The 21,490-nt window shown below is 57.0% G+C and overlaps 1 protein-coding gene across 11 annotated transcripts; it reads right to left on the minus strand.

The window, feature by feature from the left end:
* Positions 1-579: 579 nt before the first annotated feature.
* On the minus strand, positions 580-21,485 carry ZNF385A (zinc finger protein 385A). 11 transcript variants are annotated; one of them, XM_070621561.1, is made up of 8 exons: positions 21,371-21,485; positions 14,270-14,406; positions 6,871-6,981; positions 5,093-5,255; positions 2,990-3,232; positions 2,449-2,618; positions 2,108-2,203; positions 580-1,952 (listed from the first exon to the last, which is right to left on the minus strand). In XM_070621561.1, the coding sequence occupies exons 1-8, from the start codon at positions 21,378-21,380 to the stop codon at positions 1,722-1,724; spliced, it is 1,161 nt and encodes a 386-aa protein (XP_070477662.1). In that variant the 5' UTR covers positions 21,381-21,485; the 3' UTR covers positions 580-1,721. The 11 variants fall into 11 exon arrangements, with proteins under 11 accessions (XP_070477662.1, XP_070477655.1, XP_070477663.1 ...); XM_070621554.1 differs by lacking the exon at positions 21,371-21,485 and adding an exon at positions 15,442-15,611; XM_070621562.1 differs by lacking the exon at positions 21,371-21,485 and adding an exon at positions 15,504-15,589.
* Between the last annotated feature and the right edge of the window lie 5 nt (positions 21,486-21,490).

The raw sequence follows: 21,490 nt of genomic DNA on the forward strand, positions 1-21,490 counted from the left end.
AATGAATTTTTAAGAGAGACCCAAACCTGCTCATTTTGCAGATGGTGAAACTGAGGTCCAGAGAGGGGAAGGACTAACCCAAGATCACTATGTACATGAGGCCGAGCAGAGCCTAGAACCTAGATTTCCCAGTCCCTGCCCCATTTCTTCCCATGCCTTGCGTGTCTTTGGCGTGGGTTTCCCACCAGAGGCACAAAAGCCTGGATTCTTTCCTTTGTCCGGATCTGGGTCTAGACCTGTCTCTCTAGATCGAGACGCATCACAGGAGCGCCTTAGCCTAAGGGAGACGTCTTTTCCATGTCGTTGGCGCCTCCTGGTGGACTCGCCCAGAATTATCAACAGCCCTGGCTGCGATCCGAGACCCGGACTCGAAACAATTCCCCAGGGCCAAGTTTACACTTGAGCTGGGCGGGAGGGAGGGAAGGTGGGTGGGGCCGGGAGCCTCTGCTCGTTTTGCACAAGCCTCGGGTCCCCCTCCTCCTTCTGGCCCCTTTCCTGTGTCCCGGCCCCCCTCACCATACGAATACATCTTCCCCATGGAATTGCTCCCAAAACAGCAGGCAAAGTTGAGAGTCTGAGTCTGGGGGGCGGAGGGCAACGAATCCAGACTTTATTGTCAGGGAGGGGGAAAAGGGAAAGACGAGGATGGGGGGCCGGGGTTGCTACATCGTCAAGCAGAAAGAGTTGATGGGGAGGGGAAGGCCAGTGGGGGCCCGTCCCGCTCCCGGGTCGGCGGCTGGAAGGGCTGACGATACGGAAACCACAGAGGTGGGGGGGGGGGGAGGTCACGCCCCCGCCCGAATTGTGCAGTGGAGGTGTCTGGTCGGAGGGGACAGCCATGAGGTCTATAGGATCTGGGATGGGGGAGGCTACAGACTCTGCGAATCCTGCGGGAAGGGGAGGGGCGGGGGCGAGGCTTCTATTGCTTTTTGCTCACAGTTTTGCGGAAGGCGAGGCGGGGGTGGGCTTGGACTGGACACCCCTTGCCCCCCTCGGTACCCCTTGGGCGATGGGTGCTGGTGAAAAGAATGGAATCCAGACTGGGGAGGAAGAAGATGAGGGAAGGGTCTATAGGGGCATCTACTTGGTCCCACCCAAGTGCCAGAGATGCCCCCAAGTACTGCCCCCTGCGAGGGGTCCGGCTAGACCTGGGGCTGGGGCATGGTGCGGGGCGGGCACAGTGAGGTTGCAGGCGGTAAAACCAAAGTGCTTATGAGGGACCGAGGATCCCGCCTGCTCCCCTCCCCCTGCGGAGGACGGGGGTGTTCACGGAAGCGCTTCAGTTTGGGGATAGGGGGCCGGAGTCCCAGAGTCCGCTTATTGCCAAGAAAATCCATTTCTGTCCCCCGGACCCCGACCATGGCTTGTGAACCCCGTTTTGTGCTAGGTTTGGGGGGGAAGGGCTGGATGGACATGGCTTTTGGGAGGGGGGTGTCTCCAAGGGGACTTGGGGGTGAGACGGCCCCCCCTTTTCTAGGGAAAGGGAGAGGGAAAAGGGCAGGGGGCGGGGTTCCCTGAGATCTGGGGTGTTCCCCCCCTTCTGAAGCCCCCCTTCCCCGCTACCCCTCCCCTTTCCTGGAACCCCGTACCTCGGGGTGGGGGGGGAAGGAGAGAGATCATTCAGGGAGTGCCGGGAGGAGGGGCGGGCTGGGAGCCCGGAGGCCTGGGTCCCGGCTGGAGGTGGGGGGGGGGGTCGAATGGGAGGGGGTTCATGGTTCAGGTCAATAGGGGGAGAAGAGGATGGGTCCATGCGCAGTTCGGATGGGCCCGGGGGCCGGGTGGAGCAGGGGGTGGGTGATCGGCGGTCCCTGGAGGAGAGGTGCGGCTGGGGCCGGGCGCAGGGACAGCGGGGAGCCTGCTGCGGCTGCCATCACCGCAGCCACCGCCAGGGGGCTGGGGAGCAGGCCGCCGGCCAGCGACTTGGGGAGCTCCTTGGAGAAAGTCAGCGTGCCCTGCAGGGGGGAGAGGGCGGGGAAAGAGAGAGAGGGAGAAGTCATTCCGTGGTCCTGCGAACCGCCTCCTCTCCTGGGCCCACTCGCGTCCGCTTCGCCTCCCCGCTCCAGTCCCTCTATTGCCGAGTGCTGGTTCTCCAGCACCCAGGCCTCACCGTCAGCTCCCCGGCGCCCCTAGGCTTCTTGTGACGGCTCAGTAGCGGGTTGGGCTTCCCGGCCACGCCATCTCGGTGCCGCCGGCTGGAAATGTGCTGCAGGGGCGAGTGGGTAGGGGGATGTGAGCCACTGGGAAAGGAGCAACAGCCAGAGGGCAGGGCCATGACACTGGTAACTGGTAATGCCCCCCCCCGCCCCCCCAGCCCAAGCACCTGGCCCCGCCCCTTCTGTGGCACCAAGGGAAGATTCTGAGGAAGACCCCTCACCCAAGTTCCCTGTTCGCCCTCCCCCCTTAGCTGGTGGAGCTGCCCAGAATTCCTGGGAAGGGCCTTGCAGCCACCTGTTTCAGTTGGACCTCCGAGTTGACCTTGACATTGCAGATCTCACAGTGGAAGGTTCGGTCCTGGGCAGGGGCCTCGGGTTCCCCGGGAGTGGGAGGCCCCAGCCGAGGGTAAGCTTTGATGGGTCCCAGCCCACTTCGGGCCTCCAGAATTGTCTTGTGCTTGGTACCTGAAGCCCACAGAAGGCAGGAGATAAGGGGTGGAGGAAAAATTCTCCAGGCCTATTTGGCCTCAATACCCACATTCCCACTTACAATGGCGGGGGGGGGGGGGGGGGGGCGGGCATCAAGTGTGGGGGTTCTCCAAGCCCCTTGGGATCCTCCCAAACACAAGGTGGGTCAAGGGAACGAAGTAGGTAAAAGAAGTAAGGTAGGGGGACTGAGGAAGGAAGGGGCTAAGAAATGGGGGAGATGATTAGGGAGGGAGAAAGGCAGGTAGATCTTAAGGGTCCAAGGATTGTGGAAGCCAGGGGAGTTGGGATGTAGGGAGCAGGAGTGGGCTGAGGACAGGGGCAGGGGGTGGGGGCAGGGGAGTCCATACCTTTGTTATGTGCCTCGAGCTGGGACAAGGAGTTCACTGCCACCTTGCACAGAGCACAGTAGAGCAGCCGCTTGGCCTTCTCCTCCTCTTCCTTGCTACCACCAGGCAGGGAAGCTGGGGCTGGAGTGCCCCCTTCCCCCTTGGTTGCACCCTGACCAGTCTCCGGAATGCTGGGAGGGGATGGGGAGCCAGGCTGTTTCTCTGGGGATCCTGGGGCGGGACCCAGTCCGTTCTCCATGGAAACTGTTGTTGGGGGAGAAACACAGGGGTCACCCCAGATGGCTTTTGGAGAAGATTCTTTATGTGGAAGAGACCCACCCCCATTTCCTGGAGGGCAAGGGCCCAGGGATCCCCACCCTGTGACAACATGCATGCTCTCATGCCCTGGGCCAGAGCCAGATGTGGTCCAGCTGCCATAGGCTGGGTGTGAGACTCTTATGCCTTGCTCTTTCTCCATAAGCTGGGAATGCCTGAGGGGTCCAGCCCCACCAACCTCCCTTCAGGGTAAAGCTGGCAGCCAGCCTAGCCAGGGGGAGAGGCATGGAACAAGGATTCACCCCTCAATGGCCTGCCAGCCAGCCTGGGCTTCCTGCCCAGCCAGCCCCTTCCCAGAGTCCTGCCCAATCCCCAGGGAGGCATGCCAAAGAGCTCTAGGAAGGGGCAGAGGAAGGGTGAGGAGAGGCTGGGAGAGAGACAGACACAGACATGGCAAAAGGGAAACAGAAACAGCAGAACTGGAGAAGGAAGAAACAGGGATGCAGGCTGCTCTATAATTCATGGCTCGATTAAAGATGCACAGGCCCCAGGCCTCAGCACTGGGTTCTGGCCTCTGTACAGGGGAAACTCTAGCGCTCCCATTCTTGCTCCAGCAGCTGATCCAGTTTCCGGGTCATGGGGAGGCTGGCAGTAGGGGTGGGGAGCTGGTGGGAGGAGGCCTCCTGACCCCTGCAGGTGTCCATTTGCTTGTCCATCCTGTGATCTTTCCTTTTAGTTCTCTTACTCATTTCAGACATCCTTTACCTCCATCCTGATCCAGACAGCACATTCACATCTCAATCTGGACAGGACCTCATGGCTTACAAAAGCAGGGCAGGTATTATTAACTCCTTTGAGAGATACTGTAGGAACTAAACGAAGTAATATGTGTACAGCACCTAGAACAGTGCTATTCCAGAAATGTTAGCTACAACCATCATCACCATTTCCAGATATATTAACAAGTTAATCCAAGATGATCAGGCTGAGAAGCAGTCAGAGTACAATTAGAACTCAGCCCGCCTGACTGCCGTGTGTATGTGTGTGTGGTGAGAGTGGGGGTCTGGTTCCCAAGCTGGTGGTGCGTATGCTTGGTTCTTATCCTACTTAGGGTGGGGCAGGGAGGACAGGCAAGGATAAGGAGGAAATGGGGATGTTGGGTCTCTCTGGAATTGGCCATGACTGACATCTGATGTGGCAATCCCAGGGTGGGAATGGCTCATATCTTCTTGTCTTGATATTCCTTCTTTCGAGTTTCTTGGCTGGGAGGATGGTTGAGGATGGCCATCAGCCATGAGAGAGAAAGAATCTCAGAGCTGCTTTTTGTAAACCCGGAAAAGACCTCAAAGATCTTTAAGGCTCACTCCCCCATTTCCCAGGAAAGAAAACTCAGGCCCAGAAAGGTCAAAAGATCCACCCAAGATCAACAAGGGGTTGCCTGGGTTTTTGGACTCTCGGTCATCCTTGAAGGGAGCCCCATTGGGCAGGCCCTCAGATATCCTGATTCCCTCCTCTGTCCCCTCCCCAAGATGAAGGGGCCTCTCCCTGGATGTGATGGCTCCCTTTTTCTTGAGGAAGTTTGCCAGGTGGCCTCACCCTAGCCCCTCTTTGAGTCACTGGGAGGTAGGGAGGACAGACAGTGGGGACTTTATTGAGAGGAGCTGGGGTGGAAGTGGGGGGTGACAGGATGGAAATTTTGCATCGCTGTGCTTGGTCCCAGGACTTACCTCAGAGGAGGGTGGGGTGGGGGATGAGGAAGGAGAGGAAAGCAGAGGAGAGTTCTGGGAAATGGAGGAAGGACAGAGGAGACAAAAATCAGTGGAAGAACATGGGGGGAGTCAGACACACCTGGACGGGGGGCTACACCATCCCCATTTGGGGTGGTGCTGCCTGGGGGAGCTGGGTCTCCAGGTTCCCTGATGCCAGGCTCCCTGCCCCGGGTCTTGGCAGCCTCGATGCCTTTAACTCTTCGGGCGTGGCGATTACCCTTGTAGTGCGCCTCGGCCTGGCTCTTTAGGGATGGAGGAAGAGAATGGAATCTGAGATCACCTTTCATCTGCCCATTCTCCTCAAGAGCTCCTTCAGGTCCTAGGGTGGTCCCAGCAGGCTGCAGTGAATCTCTCCCGACACCAGCGAGATGTAAAGCCCCATATGGGCGAAGAGCCCTGGTTATTCCTAGGGTTCAGACTAGCTTCTCAAGCTTGAGTCGCTGGGAACCTAGATCCCCACTAGCCAGCTCCACCCCACCACCCACCCGGGGCCTGGCTGCTGTCTCAGGCTTCCCACCTAGTCCTGGGGTGAGGGAGGGGCACCCCAAACCTATAGTAGACTCCTAAATGGGTAGGGCCTAGCAGTACAGCCAGTCAGCATCCTCTTAGACCCCCAGCCTCTTGGATCCCCTGGCCCAGGATACAGCCTTCTCTGCTTCTACCCTTAGGCTGGGCGTCCCAGGAGCTCTGAGGCCCGGGCTCTACCCTTATTACTGCCCCCTGGATCTCATTTTCCCTGAAGCCTCTGCGGACACCCTGGAGGACCCTGGCCCTAAGCCCAGCTCTGGAGACAGAGACAGCAGCAGAGACAGCTGTCAAAACAGAGCTGCTTAGTGGGGGAGGGAAGGGAAGTACAAAAAGCAGGGAGGGCTGCCTGCTGTTGGCCCCCCACCCCTCCAATCTTCCACCCTCCACCAGTGTGTAGAGCCAAGGTTGGGAGAGGGGATGCCTGGGGTTGAGTTAAAGGGAAGGCCTAAAGCTGGCTGTCCTGGTTCCACCCCTCCCCCCTACATATGCACCCCCTGCTGAGAACATACAATCCTGGAGCCACAAGGTCACCCAGAGAGGGTAGAGTAGAAATAAAAGGTGTGGATAGGCAGGAAAAGAAGAGTGACAGCCCAGGGGTGGGGTGGTGGTGTGCAGAGCCTGGCAGCATGGTGTGTGTGTGTGTGTGTGTGTGTGTACTGGGTAGAGAAACAGAACATGCTTTATTTTCCCCTACTCAGCGGAATGAGGCTCTGCTGTTTTTCTCAGAACCTACACCCCACAAAGCCCCCTTTAGACCCACACAGAAGTCCCAGGGGAGCCTCAGAGGGAGGAAATCTTGGAGGCCAGACACCTAGGTTCTGAATTTTGGGTGGCTTCTCCCCATGTGAAAGTCCCATGGGAAGGGAAGGGGCCAGGCCTTGTGTGTGATTTGGAGGGAGAAGGATGGAGAGAGGAGGAAGCTGGGAAGTTAGAGGGAAGTGGGTGGCAGAGGGCAAGGAGGGCACAGGCTCTGTGGGGGGCCAATGACCTAACTCAGCCCTGCACCCAAGGACCAGTGGGCCGGAGGCCACACTGCCACCCAGACACTGATGGCCACCTATATTCCAAGAAGTTCTGAGCCAGGGATGCCCCAGTCCCCAAGGAGGGAAGGGGCAGCCTGAGAAGACTGGTCTATTTCGTGTCAAAATCTATAGCCACCTCTTGTCCCTCTCGGGTGCCTTCCCTCAGCTCCTGTGCTTCCTGCAGTATCCCCATTCCCTGCTCTTCCCCTGACACCCCCTTAATCCCTACCCCTCACCAGAGCTCCCCCAAGATCCCCTGGCTGCCCCGGCCCCACCTGGTGGGTGGGTGAGCAGGTGGGTTTCTTACCTGAGAATTGAAGCGGATCTGACAGACGTTACAGGAGATGATGGGCCTCTTGGTCTTGAGCAAGGGTCCCCCAAAAGTGTGGGAAAGCACAGCCTTCTGCACAGGGTCCATCTGTGGAGGCAGGCTGGGCTGAGCCAGGAACCCCAGCACAAGCTCATGTCCATCATACCCCCACTGGCAGCAGCTGGGTTGAACCAAAGTCCCCAGAGCCCCCTCCCCCTGACCCCCGCATGCCTCTGATTCCTTATTCCTTCCCAGCCTAGTCTTCACAGCACTGAAAGGGACCTGAGGGATCAACTGGCCCAATGCTCCCATTTGACAGTAAGTAGAAGTGGTTTGCCCAAGGTCACACCATGAGTTAACAGCAGAGCTGGAACTTGAACTGGGACTGCTGTCTCTGTTCATCACACCATGAAGATCCGACTCTGTCCCCTTGACCTATCTCCTATAGCTGGGCTGACCCGCTAGAGGCCCACTGATGGGAAGTCCCAAAGCATTCCAGATTCTAGGGCTTTCAGTTGAGGCCTTTGAACTCTTTTGGCCCCCACTCAGGCAAGACTGTCTACCAAGCCAAGCTCCTGGTCCCAGGAGACAGATGTTCCCAGCTTCCCATCTCTGGGCCCCAGGTTGCCCTAACACACTCCCTCCCTGGACCTCTTTAAGGCAACAGCTTCTAAAGGGAGTAAAAGAACTCAGGAGAGAGTAGGTGGCTCTAGCGAATAATGGGGAATAAGTAGGGGGAACTGAAGAACCTGGGCTGGCCTGAGGCAGCACAGAGATCTTCTGAGCTCTCTCTCCCTGATCGCAGGGCTTCTGGGGCAGGGCTCTGGGGCTGGGCGGGATTAGGAACAGTCTCTGCCCCCACCCTGGGTCAGCAGATGTCTTTGCAGTCTCCTGCCAAGAGTTCACATGAGGAGGGGAGAGGATGGGAGTTTCTCTCTGAGGCCTTCTGCTCTCAGGGGATGACGCCAGGGGCCAGAGGCAAGAAAACTGCCTCCCTGCACAGTCCTCCTCCCTTCTGGCCCCTAGGCGGCCAGGGAGAGGCGAGACTGGAATGCAGCTGAGGCTGAGGAGGATTGGGTGATGGCTGGGACCTCTCATAAGAAGGAACCAACTTAGAGCTGAAGCCTTATCTTCCAGGTGGAAGGATCAAGTGAAAAAGAGTTTCTGGGGACTTGGGGGTCCTGAGATCCTCAGCTGAGCTCCTCTCTCTACCCTAGGTCTTCATGTTTCCCAGTGAGACACAGGAACAAGAGGCAGGGGGAAGAAGGTGGTTGGAGGCTGGAGAGCCCACACGTCCTGGCTCTGCTCTGCTCCCCTGGCTGGTTGGGGCTAATGTCAGGAAAGGGCTTTAGCATCCTGTGACATGGGCTGCCTCAGTAGGTAGTAGTGGAGGCAGGAGTCACAACCAGCTTCAGGTAACTGGTCTGGCTGACAGGTGTCCATTTCTTGGCCTGCCCTTGGCTGGAAGCAGCCCCTCTCAGTGACTCACTTTTTACCTCCTGGAAGCCCAGGTCCTATTCAAAGAAAAGCCAAACAGGGGAAGAAGGGGTGTGTCTGTGTGTGTCTAGGCAGGCTGTGATCAATCTGTGCATGGGTGGAGTGTGAAGGAGTGTCATGTGCTGTGTGTACATCATTTGTGTATCAACATTTCTGTGTCGGGGGCTTTGCCGACGCCATGAACGGTCAGGTTGTGTAATCTTCAGCTGTGTGTTTATCTGTGTGAATGTATGATGTATTTGGCAGAAAGAAAGACAGACCAAGTTGGAGACAGGCTTTAATCAGAAAGGGGAGACAGATGACTGCTCTCAGCTCCCAGTCTCCAGGCGTCAGTCCTCCCTTCCAGAGACCCCGAATTCTGTTCCAGGGCTCTCCTCAGCCCCTGGGCTTCCTCACATGCTGGGTGGGGAGTAGAATTCAGCCCAAACAGAAACCCAATCTGGGCCAGGAAACCTAAGTCAATGAAAACAGTAGGGAGAGAGGAGTGGGATGGAGAGGGGAGAGCAGAGGCCCCTGGTTCTCTTTGTGGCCCACCCCATCACCTCAGCCTACTGCCCAGAGTGGCTGAGGACCCAATGCCCTGAGGTGACTCTCGGGCTGACCATCCCAACATCCATCCTCTGGTAATGGTCCCTGCCCCACTTGGGTCCTTCCTCCAGGGCGAGAGAGCCTTTTCTCTCCCACACCCCCCTCCTCAGGTTTAAGTACAGAAATACCAACTATGGGTGGGGGTGGGCGGGGAAGAGGGCAGTAACCTAGTCAAGTGGGTCCTTCCACCCTCTCCTCCAGGAACTGAGGAGACTTCAGGCGGAAGGTGAGTGCTCCTGGGCCCAATCCCTGCGCAGGTGGAACGTGAGCCACTAAAGTGCCGCTCCAGGCCAAGGTCAAGAGGCCCTGGTGACCTAGATGAGGGCTCTCTGGGGAGGGGTGGAGGCCAGCATCTCCCAGAGCCCATCTCACTCCAGAGCCCCTTCCCTAGGATTTTGGCCTAGACACTGCCTGGAAATGTCCACAAAACAGTCCCCTCCCACCTGCCCTCCAACGGCAGACGTGAAGGGGAATCATCCCAGAGCTGGGGCAAAATGAATCAGGAAGGGCAAGGGGGAGGGAAGGGGGGAAACCAGATCAGGGACAGAAGGGGGGGATGTGATTATATTTCCTTCCATTGCCCTTTATCTGATGGAACCGGCTGCCCCTTGTCTGACCACCCCACTTCCCCATCCCCCCAAAATAAAGGCGAAAGGGAAGGGGGTGGAATCTCCGGGGTAGGAAGACCTGAGGGACAGGAAGGATTGAAATAGGAAAGAGGGAGCTAGGGGGTGTCTAAAGAGCAGGTGGAAGCTGGTGGAGGAGGGATGCTGGGAAGGGGAGAGAGACTGGGATGGGGTCAGGGCTGGATAAGAGGGATCTGAGCGGCATGGTAATTTGAGGGGCGGTGTAGGACCTGATGGAAAGTCTGAAGATTTGGGGGAATCCAGGGATCTGAGAAGCAGAGGCAGGGGTATCCAGTATGGTGGCAGCAGTCTCGGGGCGCCAGCTGGGATCCAGAGATTGCTTGGGGCCGTGCCGGTTGTGGGGGATGGGCCGGATAACCCAAGGACCGGGCGAAGGGAGAGGTCGCCAGCCCGGCAGGGGCGGGCGGGGATGGGGTTGGGGGTGGGGGGCGCTGCGGCAGCGGCGGGAGCCAGGGAGAGAGGAGGGGCCGGGTGGCTTACCCTGCGGGACCCCGGGGGCCGCGGCTCCATGGCCCGGGGTGGCGGACCCGGGCGGGGGACCCGAACCTGGCCGGGCCAGGCAGGCCGGGGACGCGGCGCTGGTTGCCCGGGTGGCTCGGGGCTGTGCGGCCCGGCCGGGTCCGGAGAAGGGGAGGCGGCGCCGGCCAGGACCGGAGCCCGCCCCAGAGGCGGGGCCGAGGGCGGGCCGAGGACGGGGGCGGGGATAGGGAGTCAGACGGATGAACGGGCGGGGGCTAGGGCGAAAAGAGGAGGAGGGGGTGTTCCTGTCCAGACATTCGTTCTAGGGAAGACCTTGTCCTGGCGAGGGGGCGCTTGGCCCGGCGACGGGGCATTGATCAGATGTCCTCGGCTTCCTCCACTGGGAACCCTTGATGGGTCCAGCGTCTCCACCAATCCTATAGACGACCCTGTTTCTCTAGCTTGGACATTTCTCCTTTCTTTCATCCCTTCCTCCCTGACCCTCACTACCCTGCTGACAGCCTCTCTTCCGAGTTCCCAGACGACCCTTCCCCTGCTCCCTCTGCACCCTCTGCACACGGCTCTTCTGCCCCTTTTACATGTCACTTCCCCTACTAGGGAGGCGAAACCGAATCTAGGTACCCGGGTGTCAGGCACTGCTCTCTCAGTGACTCCTCTGAACAGTGGACCTAGGGGCGCCGTGGGCAGAAGCGACCTCAGACTGGGGACATCGTCCCTAACTTCTTCCCATCTCCTCCCGTCGCCCGCCACCTGCTGGAGAACCAGGTTCCCGAAGCGCTTATGTTTCGTGCACTTGCTGCCCTCTGGCGGTCGAGTGGGGGCAGCACTGGGGGACGATGGGCAGGAGGCAGAGGACCCCAGCCCACTCCCCCAGACGCCTCATTCTCTCTGGACACGTCCGAGGATCCCCACTCTCCCGTCTCTAGATCTCAGCCCCTCCCATCCCATCTCATCTAGGCCAGAGAGATGACGGAAGCAGGGGACTGGATGTAGAGGGGGCTGTCTTTGGGAGACAGTGAGGGACGTCTAAGGGCAGTGGGAAGCATAGTGCGGGGAGGGGTGTAAGGGGTAGGAACTGCCCAAGTAGGAGAAAGATCGGGAGGTATTAGTCCAGGGAGGGAGAGACTCTGCCATGAAAAATGCCACCACCACCACCACCTAATGCTGACTGAGCCCTTGGGAAGTGCCAGCCTCTGTCCTGAGCTCTTTGCATGGATTATCTAATTTAATCTTCACAACCACTATTCGAAGTAAGGACTATTATTATCTTCAGTTATAGATGAGGGAACTAAGGTTTACAGAGGTTAAATAATTTGCCCAAGGTCATAAGCTAGTAAGTGGCTGAACTGGGATCTGAATTTAAACCTGGGCAGCCTGACTCCAAAGCCGTGTACTTAGTGCTGCACAGTTCTGCCAAAGGCCGTCTGCAGCCTTCCTGCAGTCCCCGTTCCCCTGCAGAATTTGACACTATTGATGCAGCCCGCCACACTCTCTCCCTTGGCTTCTCCAACTCTACAGGAACCTTCCGTCCCCACTTGCTCTGTGTCTCCTCCATTTCCTTTGCTGGAGCCTCCTCCTGTTCCCACTGCCTGATTTTGCTTAATCCCCAAGGCTGAGGCCTTGGCCATGCTATCTTTCTCTCTCTGATCCTCCCTTAAATAAAAAAAATAAGCAATAACATGACAATCACAGCAGCCAATGCTGACTGAACACTTACTTTGTGTTAGGCGTTATGATTATGTAATATGATTCTCACAGCAGCCTGTGAGTTGGTACTATTACTTTCCTATTTTACAGCTGGGAAAATTGAGGTTCAGAGTGGTTAAGTAATTTGCCTAAGGTCACACAGCCAGTACTTTTGGAACATCATTTCAAATTCTGCCAGTTAGAGGCCAAAGTTGGTGCTGCTCAACACCCTGCTGCACACTCCAGGCTTATCTGTGCACGTGGCTTTAAATAGCTCGTCCCCACCTGAGGCAGTGGAGCCCTGAACCCTAGGAGAGTCAGAAACCCTGCATTATCCATGTGAATTGACTAAGTAGCTTTGTGACCTTGCGCAAGTCACTTCACCTCTCTGGGTCTGTGTTTCCTCATCTATAAAATGGGGACAATGATGGGACACCTGAGGGTAAGTGTCATTCAGGTATGTAGATGGGGGCAAGGTATTCCCAGTACCTTCTGCTCCAGTCACATCTAATCAATTGCACTTTCTCCAGTGTTCTTTTCTAGCCCTTGTTCATGCTGAAGCCCTTGCTTCAGTCTGGAATGTTCTCTAAGGTAAGGCCCCTTTTAAAATCCAACTAATAATTCTTCAAAGCCTAAATCCTATGCCTCCTGCTGCAGGGTCAATCCCTCTTTCCTCTGCTCTCTTCTTTCCCTGCTTAGCTTGGGCTGAGGCACCTGGCATCCAGCAAGCCTTTGTTGACGCCCCTTGGGCTCCCGTGCAACCTCAATGCCTCTGACACGGCTCTGCTCACCCTAGAGGGTGACTGTTAACTTAGCTTTCCTACTAAACCGTGAGCTCTCCAAGGGCACAGACTGAGCCCCGTGTTCCCGACACCAGGCACAGTGCCCAGTGCCGACTAGGTGCTCAAAAAGCTTTTTTTGACAATTGAATCTTAGTGTCTCTGTCACAATATTGATCATCCTTCCTCTGTTTTGTATTATGATCGCTACACACGTGTCTCTATTTCTCCCCTAAACCTAAGCTCCTCCAAGATGGGACCATGTCACATTTACCCTCATGTCTCCAGAACACCGCCTTGCTTATAGTCAGTACTCAATGTTCTCACTTGCAAAACGAGGATAAAACAACAGTGACCGCATGGGGTTGCTATAAAGATTGAGCTATGAAAAACACTCTGTGAACTTCAAAGTGCTGTGCAAATGTTGCTTTGGATTCTTTGGGAGAAGTTTGGAAGAAGCAGCTACGGTATGAAGAGAATTCTCTTTGGAGTCAGATGCTATGGGTTCAAATCATGCCTTAGGCACACACTATGTCAACTTAGAATAATTTCTGTCTTCCCATCTGTCCAGCAGGAATAATAATGCCCACCTGGTGGGGTTGAGAGATTAAATGAGATCATGTATAGAAGCGTATACTGCCGGACCTGGTGCATAGTTGATGCTCAATACACGTCTGTAGCTGATATGGTTTGATAGTGGATTATTTGAGTTGAATAAGACTGACTTCCCCCAAACCTTTAGCTCTAGGCCACTCGCCAGGCCCCAACTTCTGACTGTTGGACATTTTTGGCTCAATGTCCCACTGGTATACCAACTCACCATGTCCAAAAGTGAGTTCAGCAGCCTTGCCCCAGACCAGCTTCCTCCTCCAGCCCCCGGCCCCGTCAAGGTGACTTCTCTCACCCAGGCACAGAGGCCTAAGTGCTGGAGTCATCCTCTCTCTTCTCCCCCACCCCCAAACATCAGCTGGTCACCATGGCCTGTCAATATTTCCTTGGAAACACCTTGTCCATCCTCTCTTCCTTTCCATTCACACTGCCACTGCCACTGGCCTGGTCTGGCCCTCCAGGCTTCCCTGTAGGCCTGCATGGCTGGGACAGCCTCCTAACTGGCCAGCCTCCTCCAGCCTCTGCTCCCTTCCATCCAGCGGCCCCACTCCTCACCTTCCCAAACACTGTCCTTACCAAGTCACCCCTGCTCAAGAATGGGTCATGGCTCCCTATTTTATATTGTGTTAAATATAGACAACTTTGCCAGCTCTCCAGGACCTACCCCACTGACCCTACCCACCCAACTGCAGGCTCCAGAGAGCTGGGATTTACAAACAGGCATGCTTATGCCCCTGCTTGTTCCCTTTTTCTAGATTCAGTACCCATCACCCCTCCCACTTCCCTGCCACCACAACCACCAATCTAGGCCTCGTTGCTTCCCGAGATGGTGGTGCGATTCATTGGAGGACTAAATGAGATGATGCCTTTAAAACGCACAGCACAGTGTCTGGCCCGTAGCAAGACCTCAGCAAATACTAGTTATTGTTGTTATTGCTAATAGTATCCCAGATAGCCAACAATACTTGTAATTGTCTAGAAGTAAGGGAGATGGGGTCCTAAGAAGACATAAGGAATCAGATACAAGAGGAGAAGAGGACATGGGAGTCGGAGGGAGAGACGGAGTCAGGGTCACAGGAGGGTGGAGAAGGCAGCCTGGCTGCTACTCACAGTGCTGTAGTTGCTGAAGAGGCCCAGGGTGGGGGCAGGTTCCAGTGGGAAGGGCAGGATCTGCTTGAGGTCCAGCGGTGGCTGCATGATGGGGGGCTGCCGTAGCAGAGGGAGGGGCCCTGCCCGGCTCAGGCTGCCTGAAGGACAGAGAAAACATTATGTGGCACAGAAAGATGGAAGCTCGGGAGCCCCATCCAGCCCTGTCAGTCCCACTCCCCAGCTGGGCCCCCCACACTTGGTAGTGTGACCCCCATGCACACACACTTCCCCTGCTTGCTGGCTCCGGAGCAATGGAGCAAGGGGCCCTGTGGGCCTGGGGGAGGGTGCAGACCAGTCCTTCCCTTCTGGGTGGTTTTCACTTCCCCCTTTTCCAGCCTCCCTCCCCCTAGACCTTTAGGCATTTTACAGACCCAGGAAGAGCACAGACATTCTCTATAGGCTGCTGGCTGGAGCCCTGGCCACTCCCTTCTTTCTGGTTTTGCTTTCCCCTAGGGAATCCCAAAAGCTAGGTCTCACCCCAGAGAAAATAGTCAGGTGGGTGATTCATCCCACTGCCCAGAGGAGAATATTGAGGCCTAGATTTGGAGGAGGGCTACTGAATCTTTCAGGCTCCCCAAACAGTTATGATTTTGTCCCAATCACAACTCTTAATTAACTGTCGACATTTGGTGGCGGTAGGGGGTAGGTAGTAGGTAAGCCGCATTTGCTCTGGGAGGTAGACGGCCTGGGGCCATCCTCAGAGCCCCTTCTCCCAACCTTTCTGGATCCCCAGGCCCCTCTGGTGCACCGGGAGTGTGTGGCTCCAGCTCTGCAGGGGGAACCATGCTGGCCTCTGGGAGGGGAATGCCTAGGTCTGACCCCAAGGGGAAATGAAAATTCAGGCTAGCCACTCCACTACCCTCCTCTGAAACCTTTTTTTCCTCCCCCAAGAAGCATGGGAGGAGCCCTGCCAGGTTCTAAACAGGTGGAGTGGCCGGGTGGCCCAAAGGCCCTCAGGACCCCTCTGGGCTTCCACTGGCCCAGCTCCCTTCAGCGACCTCGCTGTCCACCAGTCAGGGAACTCTGGCTGCCCTTCACTGCTCTAGCAACCCCCCCGCCAGCAACAGCAGTTCCCAGGAACAAAGGCAAACCCAAGAGGCTGCAAGCTTGGCCCCGTCCTCCCTTGACCTTACTGGGCAGAGGGTCCTCCTGGATCCTTTCCTGCTTCCTCCATAGAGACTGCCCCTTTTCATACCTTCAGTTTCTGGTGCCCGCTGCCCGCAGGCAGTGGCCTGGCCCTGGCCCCCCAGGGGCCTGGGCCTGACAGCTCCCCTTCCCTTGGTTCTGCCCCCTGCCCCCTCCCTTACCAGCCCCCTCCCCCCCAGTCCAGTCAGTAGTATCAGCCAATCAGAGTCCTGGAAAAGTGGGGCAGAGGGGAGGGCGGGGGAGCAGGGATTAGGGGAATCGGAGGAGAGAAGGAGGGGGTGGGGAGGGCTCAGGCACAGCTGGGGGCAGGGAGCTGGTCCAGAAAGGTCTGGAGGGGTCTGTCTCTTCCACCCAGTGCTAGGACTAGGTGGCCAGGGTGCCTGAGGCAGAGAGGGGTCAGGGCTGCTGGGAGCTCAGGCTCCAGACATCTAAGGGTGAAGGAGAGGGCAAGATGCTTGGCTTTGGCCTTTGGGCAGCTGGGGGTCTGTACGCCCTGTGTCCATTCCCTCCTCTGCCACCTCAGGGTTGGGATGGGGTAGGGGAAGAGGAGCAAGCGAGTGAGTGAGAGAGACAGACAGACAAAGGTGAGTGAGAAAATGGGAAAGACTGACAGAAGCAGGAATAGGCAACTGAAAAAGGGACATAGACACTGAGAGAGAGGATAGAGAACAATGGAGAGATGGAAGAGAGTGAAATGAGAGAGAAAAACAGAGACACTGCAGGAAAGCTGGACACACACAGAGCTAGAGACTACGGTAGAAAGATCAAAGGACAGAGAAGAGAGAGAGCAAGACAGGGAGACAGAAGAGAGGGACAGACGGACTGATGGGACAGTCCGACCATCTCCCCTTCCTGGTCTGTCCCCTCATGGCTTCTCCCCTCTGTGCTCCGCCCCGCTCCTGCCTGGCACACAAGACCAGGGCAGCCTTAACGAGCCCTGGGCTGCGGCCTCAGGAATGGTGAGAGAAACCCGAGCGCTCCCAGAGTCCCCGGCACCCAGCACCCACTCCTAGCAGCTGGTTTGGGGCTGGCACTTGCCCTGCCCTAGAGCACCAGAGACAGCAGCTCAGTTCCTTGACTCTCTCCCCGGCTCTAGACCCTCTAGGCCTCCAGGCCTCAACCACCCATCTCAGAGGAGAGAAAAGGCAACAACAAAAAAAAGGGTATGGAGGAGCCACTATGTGCCAGGTAATGAATTCTAAGTGTTACCACATTTAATCTCTGAGGTAGCTATGATTCTATGGGGCAGCTGATACTATTTTTTCCATCTGACATATGAGGAAACTGAGGCTCAGGGCAGTTAAAAAACTTGGCTGATGCCACACAGCCAGTAAGTATCAGAGGTGGGATTTAAATCAAGATCCAGGGGCCTGCCCCGTGGCTGAGCGGTTAAGTTTGTACGCTCCGCTTCGGCGGCCCGGGGTTTCGCCGGTTGGGATCCTGGGTGCAGACAGGGCACCGCTCATCAGGCCACGCTGAGGCGGCGTCCCACATGCCACAGCTAGAATGACCCACAACTAAAATACACAACCATGTACTGAGGGGCTTTGGGGAGAAAAAGGAAAAATAAAATCTTTAAATCAAAATCGTTCACACTCTGTCGCGAATCCTTTCTCTGCTACATAACCCCAAAGGGCTCAAGCAGAGATCTCAGCACAGGCTTCCAACTTGTTCAAGGAGAGGAAGGGGAGAGCAAGTTCCATGTACTTCCAGGGGCTGGAGGAAAACAGGTAGCAGCCACTCCGTTGCCTGTGGCCAGCAACTCATCTTTCCCCCGCGACATGAGCCCTGGTGGGGGGGCGCAGGGAGGGAAGGGACGCCGGAGAAGGAGTGAAATGAGGAGAGAGTGAGGCAAGGCAGCAGGGTGGGCTACGGGAGGTTCATTTGTCTCCTTCTGGGCTCCGAAGTGGGGACAGGGGCAGGGGGCAGCTTATGGGCTGAGTGGACAGAAGCAGGGCTCCTGGTTTCAGGTGGCCCCAGCCTCAGTCCCTTTCCCCCTTTTCTGAGAATAATGATAGCTGTCACTTTTTTTTTTTTTTGAGGAAGATTAGCCCTGAGCTAACTACTGCCAGTCCTCCTCTTTTTGCTGAGGAAGCCTGGCCCTGAGCTAACATCTGTGCCCATCTCCCTCTACTTTATATGTGGGATGCCTACCACAGCATGGTGTGCCAATCGGTGCCATGTCTGCACCTGGGATCCAAACCGGCGAACCCCCCGCCGCTGAGAAGCGGAACGTGCGAACTTAACCGCTGCACCACCGGGCTGGCCCCAGGTGTCACTTTTTGAGGCCTTACTATATGCCAGGCCCTTTAGGTACACAGTCTCCCTGCTGATGGTTCCACTGCTCACAAGCTGGGTGACAAGCCAGTTTCTCAGACTCTCTCAGTCTCATTTCTCATTTGTCAATTGAGAACAACAGTACCTGCCTCATGGAGTTGTTGAGAGGATGGAACGAATCCATGCAAAGTGCTGGCGTGCCATGAAGGGAGCTCAATACATGTTCGCTAAATAAATGAATCCTCATCTTATAGAGGACAGCAGTCTGCTCAGAGTGGGGTTGTTACCTGACCAAGGTCACACAGCTGCTGAGGGATTTGAATCTGTCTATCCAGCTCCAGAGACAGGCTTGCAAAGCACTATACTCTTCTGGGTTGACTAGAGGTAGGAGGGGGAAAGGCAGGAATATACTTAAGGGCCAGGGAAGCAGGAAATGAGGGATGAAATCCAGGGCTTCTGACGTCTGGCAGGTGACGGCTTCAGGGGGTTTTGGAGGAGGGGGTGGAGAGCAAACTGGAGTGCGTATGTGTGTTTGCATATGTGTGCGTGCGCATGGCACACATGTCAGACAGGGCAGGGAGGAGCTGGGGCCTGGCTAGGGCAGGCCACTCCAGAGGGAAGCTCATTAGAGTAATTACCTCCAGCAGATAGAGCCCCACCCAGCTCTGTGGGGAACTGCTAAACGCTGTGTTACAGACAGTTCCCAGTGTACTTTGGAGGGGGCGAACTCTCAGACCCTTGGGTGGCTGTCCATCTGGCCATTTCTGCACCCTACCTAGCCCTGGACATTTGGATCCTGCTCGGGTTTCCTCTCCAGCACCAGGCCACAACCAAGCCACATCTGACTCCTTCCATCCCATTGAGGTCTGGTCCTTTCCTTCCTCTCTTCCCCAGAAATTCTGGGCAGGTCAGAAGTCCCAGCCCCTTGGCTATTTTGGGTTGGGTCTGGGGCCTGAAGCCCTTGTGGTAAAGAATGGGCGTGTCGGCCGTGAGCTGGCTCAGGGAGTAGCCTTGTCAGGGTAGGGACAGGAGCCAGGAAAGGTCTTAGGGTAGGGCTGTGGGTTAGCGTTGGTCTGGAGATTGGGCTAGCGTGAGATTCAGATCAAAGAGAGTTATCGGGGTTAGAGTTGCAAATAGTGTTCTCGCCCAAGATGGTGAAAAGCACAGGCTCAGCACTGGGTGAAAATGGGAATTAGACTCTGGGTTCAAGGGAGAATTGGATTGGAGTCTGGACTGGAATCTAATCTGTCTCTTTTCCTCTTCAGGCCTTTTGCCCTCTTCTCCCTCCCCAGAAATGCCTAAAATTGGGGGTTGAGGGGAGAACCTTGAACCCCTGGGTCTCGTCTTCTTGACCAAGTCCCATGTATCTGTCGCCTTCTGCCTCAATTTTCCCCCACCTTGGCAGGAGGCAGGCTGGAAAGGCTTTGAAGTCAAAGATGAAAGCAACAAGGGGATGATTATGAACAGCTACTCAAAACATCATCCCTATTAACCCCAGGGTGGATGTGTGTGGGGGCATGGCCTATAGGGAGGAGGCGGACAGGAAGGGAAGAAAGGGAAGGCCCCCTGGGAAATCTTTCCAACCTGACTGAAAGGGAAAGGGCCTCCTCATGCCCCTTCCCCTCCCCGCCAACTGCTCCCAGCCGCACAAACCAGGGCCCAGTTGGAGAGGATGGTAAGAAAGGCCCGGAAAAGGGAACCTGAGCCCAGACCACCACCTTAAGCCTGGGCACACAGTCTAGATCTTGAGCAGGAAGACTGGGCATTCCCTGCTGGGCAGGGGCCCCATGCACATGGACTCAGCATGCCGCACGCACCTGCAAACCTTAGCACAGGCCCTGAGGGTGAGTGCTGAGCCCAGGCTAGCAGTTTCCTCCCTCTCTCCTTCTTTCCTCAAAGAGGGCTAAGGTGTGTGGGCCTCTAGGCTTCCTACCCCTCTGGGGGCTGGGCACCAGGAGGGAGTTAATTACAGTGTCCTCTAGGGAGATGTGGTGGGGGTCCAACTGGTAGATCCAGGCATTTTTCCTATGGTGGGGTCTTGGTCAGGCTTGAGCAGGTCCCTGAGGTCCTCTTTAGGACCTATTGACCAGGAGAAGTAAGTGTGGCTCACAATGGCCTGTTCTGGAGGAGCATGATGCTGTCTCTGGGGCCTGTGCCCAGGGTGGGGCCCGTGCCCAGGGTGGGGCCAGCGTGCAGGGACTGCACAGGTTGGAGGAATGTGGAGCCTGTGCTCTGGGGACCTGCGTCCAGGGTGTGTTGGTGAGGGTCATTCAGGGTAGGGAGTCTTCACAGTGGGTGGGGAGTCTCTTCCCTGCTAGGGATACTCTTGGGAACGAGGCAGGCCTCTTTTCCCTCATTTGTTTAATAGATCCGTGGAGTGCCAGGTGGAGGGAGCAGACAGAGTAGTGAGAAAGTGAGGGGACATCGGAGGGGAGAGAAAGAGATGGAAGAAGGAGGGCAGAGGGATGGAAAGACGAGGAAAGTCAACAGGGGTCAAATGAAAGAAGAAAAGCAAAAGAGCCAAGGAGGCAAACAGCCCAGGGCTGAGGCGAGGGCTGAGGCGGGAGCCACGCAAGCCCTCAGGCGCCAGCATGGAGCCAGGTGTCCCCAGTGGGGGGCGGGGAGACCACAGGTGTCTCAGCCTGGTGGGGGTCTCCCACCATAAACAGGGCCCGGGAACCGGCCTAGCCAGGGTAGAGGTCAGAGGTCGGAGGACAGAGCTGGCCTGCGACTGTTTTGGAGGCAGGGGCCGGAGCCGAGCAGATGAGGAGTCCAGCGCGCAGCTAGTCCCTGTCCTCCCCCACCCGGGGCTCCCTTCCGATGTAGGTCATGAGGATGGGGTGGCTGTGGCTGAAGGGCTGTCAGAGCCCCGCGAGGCTTCCCCTCCCCCATCCTTACTGTCCCGGTTGCCCCTTCCTCTCCTGGTGCCCCCGGCCCAAGGCAGGGGTGGGGGTGGGGATGAGGGAAGAAGGAAGAAGAAGGAAGCCGGGAAGGGCCCAGGCAGCCAGAGCAGGGAGAGAGAGGGGCAGGTCCCGGCGTGTTGGGGCAGGATGGCTGCGGAGACAGGATGCAAGCCGCAGGGGCCCTGGGATGGACAGTTTCCCACCCCTTCTTCTCCCCAGCCCCCTTATCTCCGGCCCTCAGGTTCCTACCTCCCACCACACACACCTCGAAGCTCCACTCCCCATCTTCTCCCCCCGCCCGCCCCCCACTTCCTCCTTTCCCTCTTATCCTGGGCCCAGAAGGATGTCGGAGAGTCTGAGCTAAGGGTGGGGGAAGGCGCTGGGGCGGGGGGTCAGAACCTTTCCCTCAACTCTACCGGGCCAGGACCAGCCCCCTCCCCCTGCCTCTCTCAGACTGTCATATAATATTCATGAGCCTCATGAATACGCAATGTTCTCCTTATGGGTCTGGGGTCCCACTCGGCACTGCCTCCCCCTTTACTCCATAGATTACAGGGAGAAGCGGCAGCCTGGGGAAGAGGGGAAGCAGGGACCCCAGATGTGGAGCCAGAAGAAGGGGGAGGGGGAACCGGTCGCTCACGGGCGGCCGCAGTCACCGCGGTGCCGGGAGGTTGGGGAGGTGACCTACTGAGAGGGACCCAGGAGCCTGGAGCTAGGAGCCGCAGGGCCCACTCACCGAGGATCATGCTGGGGACCCAGGCGCCCGGGGTTCCGCGTCGCTCTGTCCCGGGGGCCGTTCTGGCCGGGCTGGGGGTGCGGGGGGAGGAGTCGGGGGAGGAGCAGAGGCCGGCCGAGG

The sequence above is a fragment of the Equus przewalskii genome, chromosome 5, assembly GCF_037783145.1.
Source record: "Equus przewalskii isolate Varuska chromosome 5, EquPr2, whole genome shotgun sequence".
NCBI classification, from domain to species: domain Eukaryota; kingdom Metazoa; phylum Chordata; class Mammalia; order Perissodactyla; family Equidae; genus Equus; species Equus przewalskii.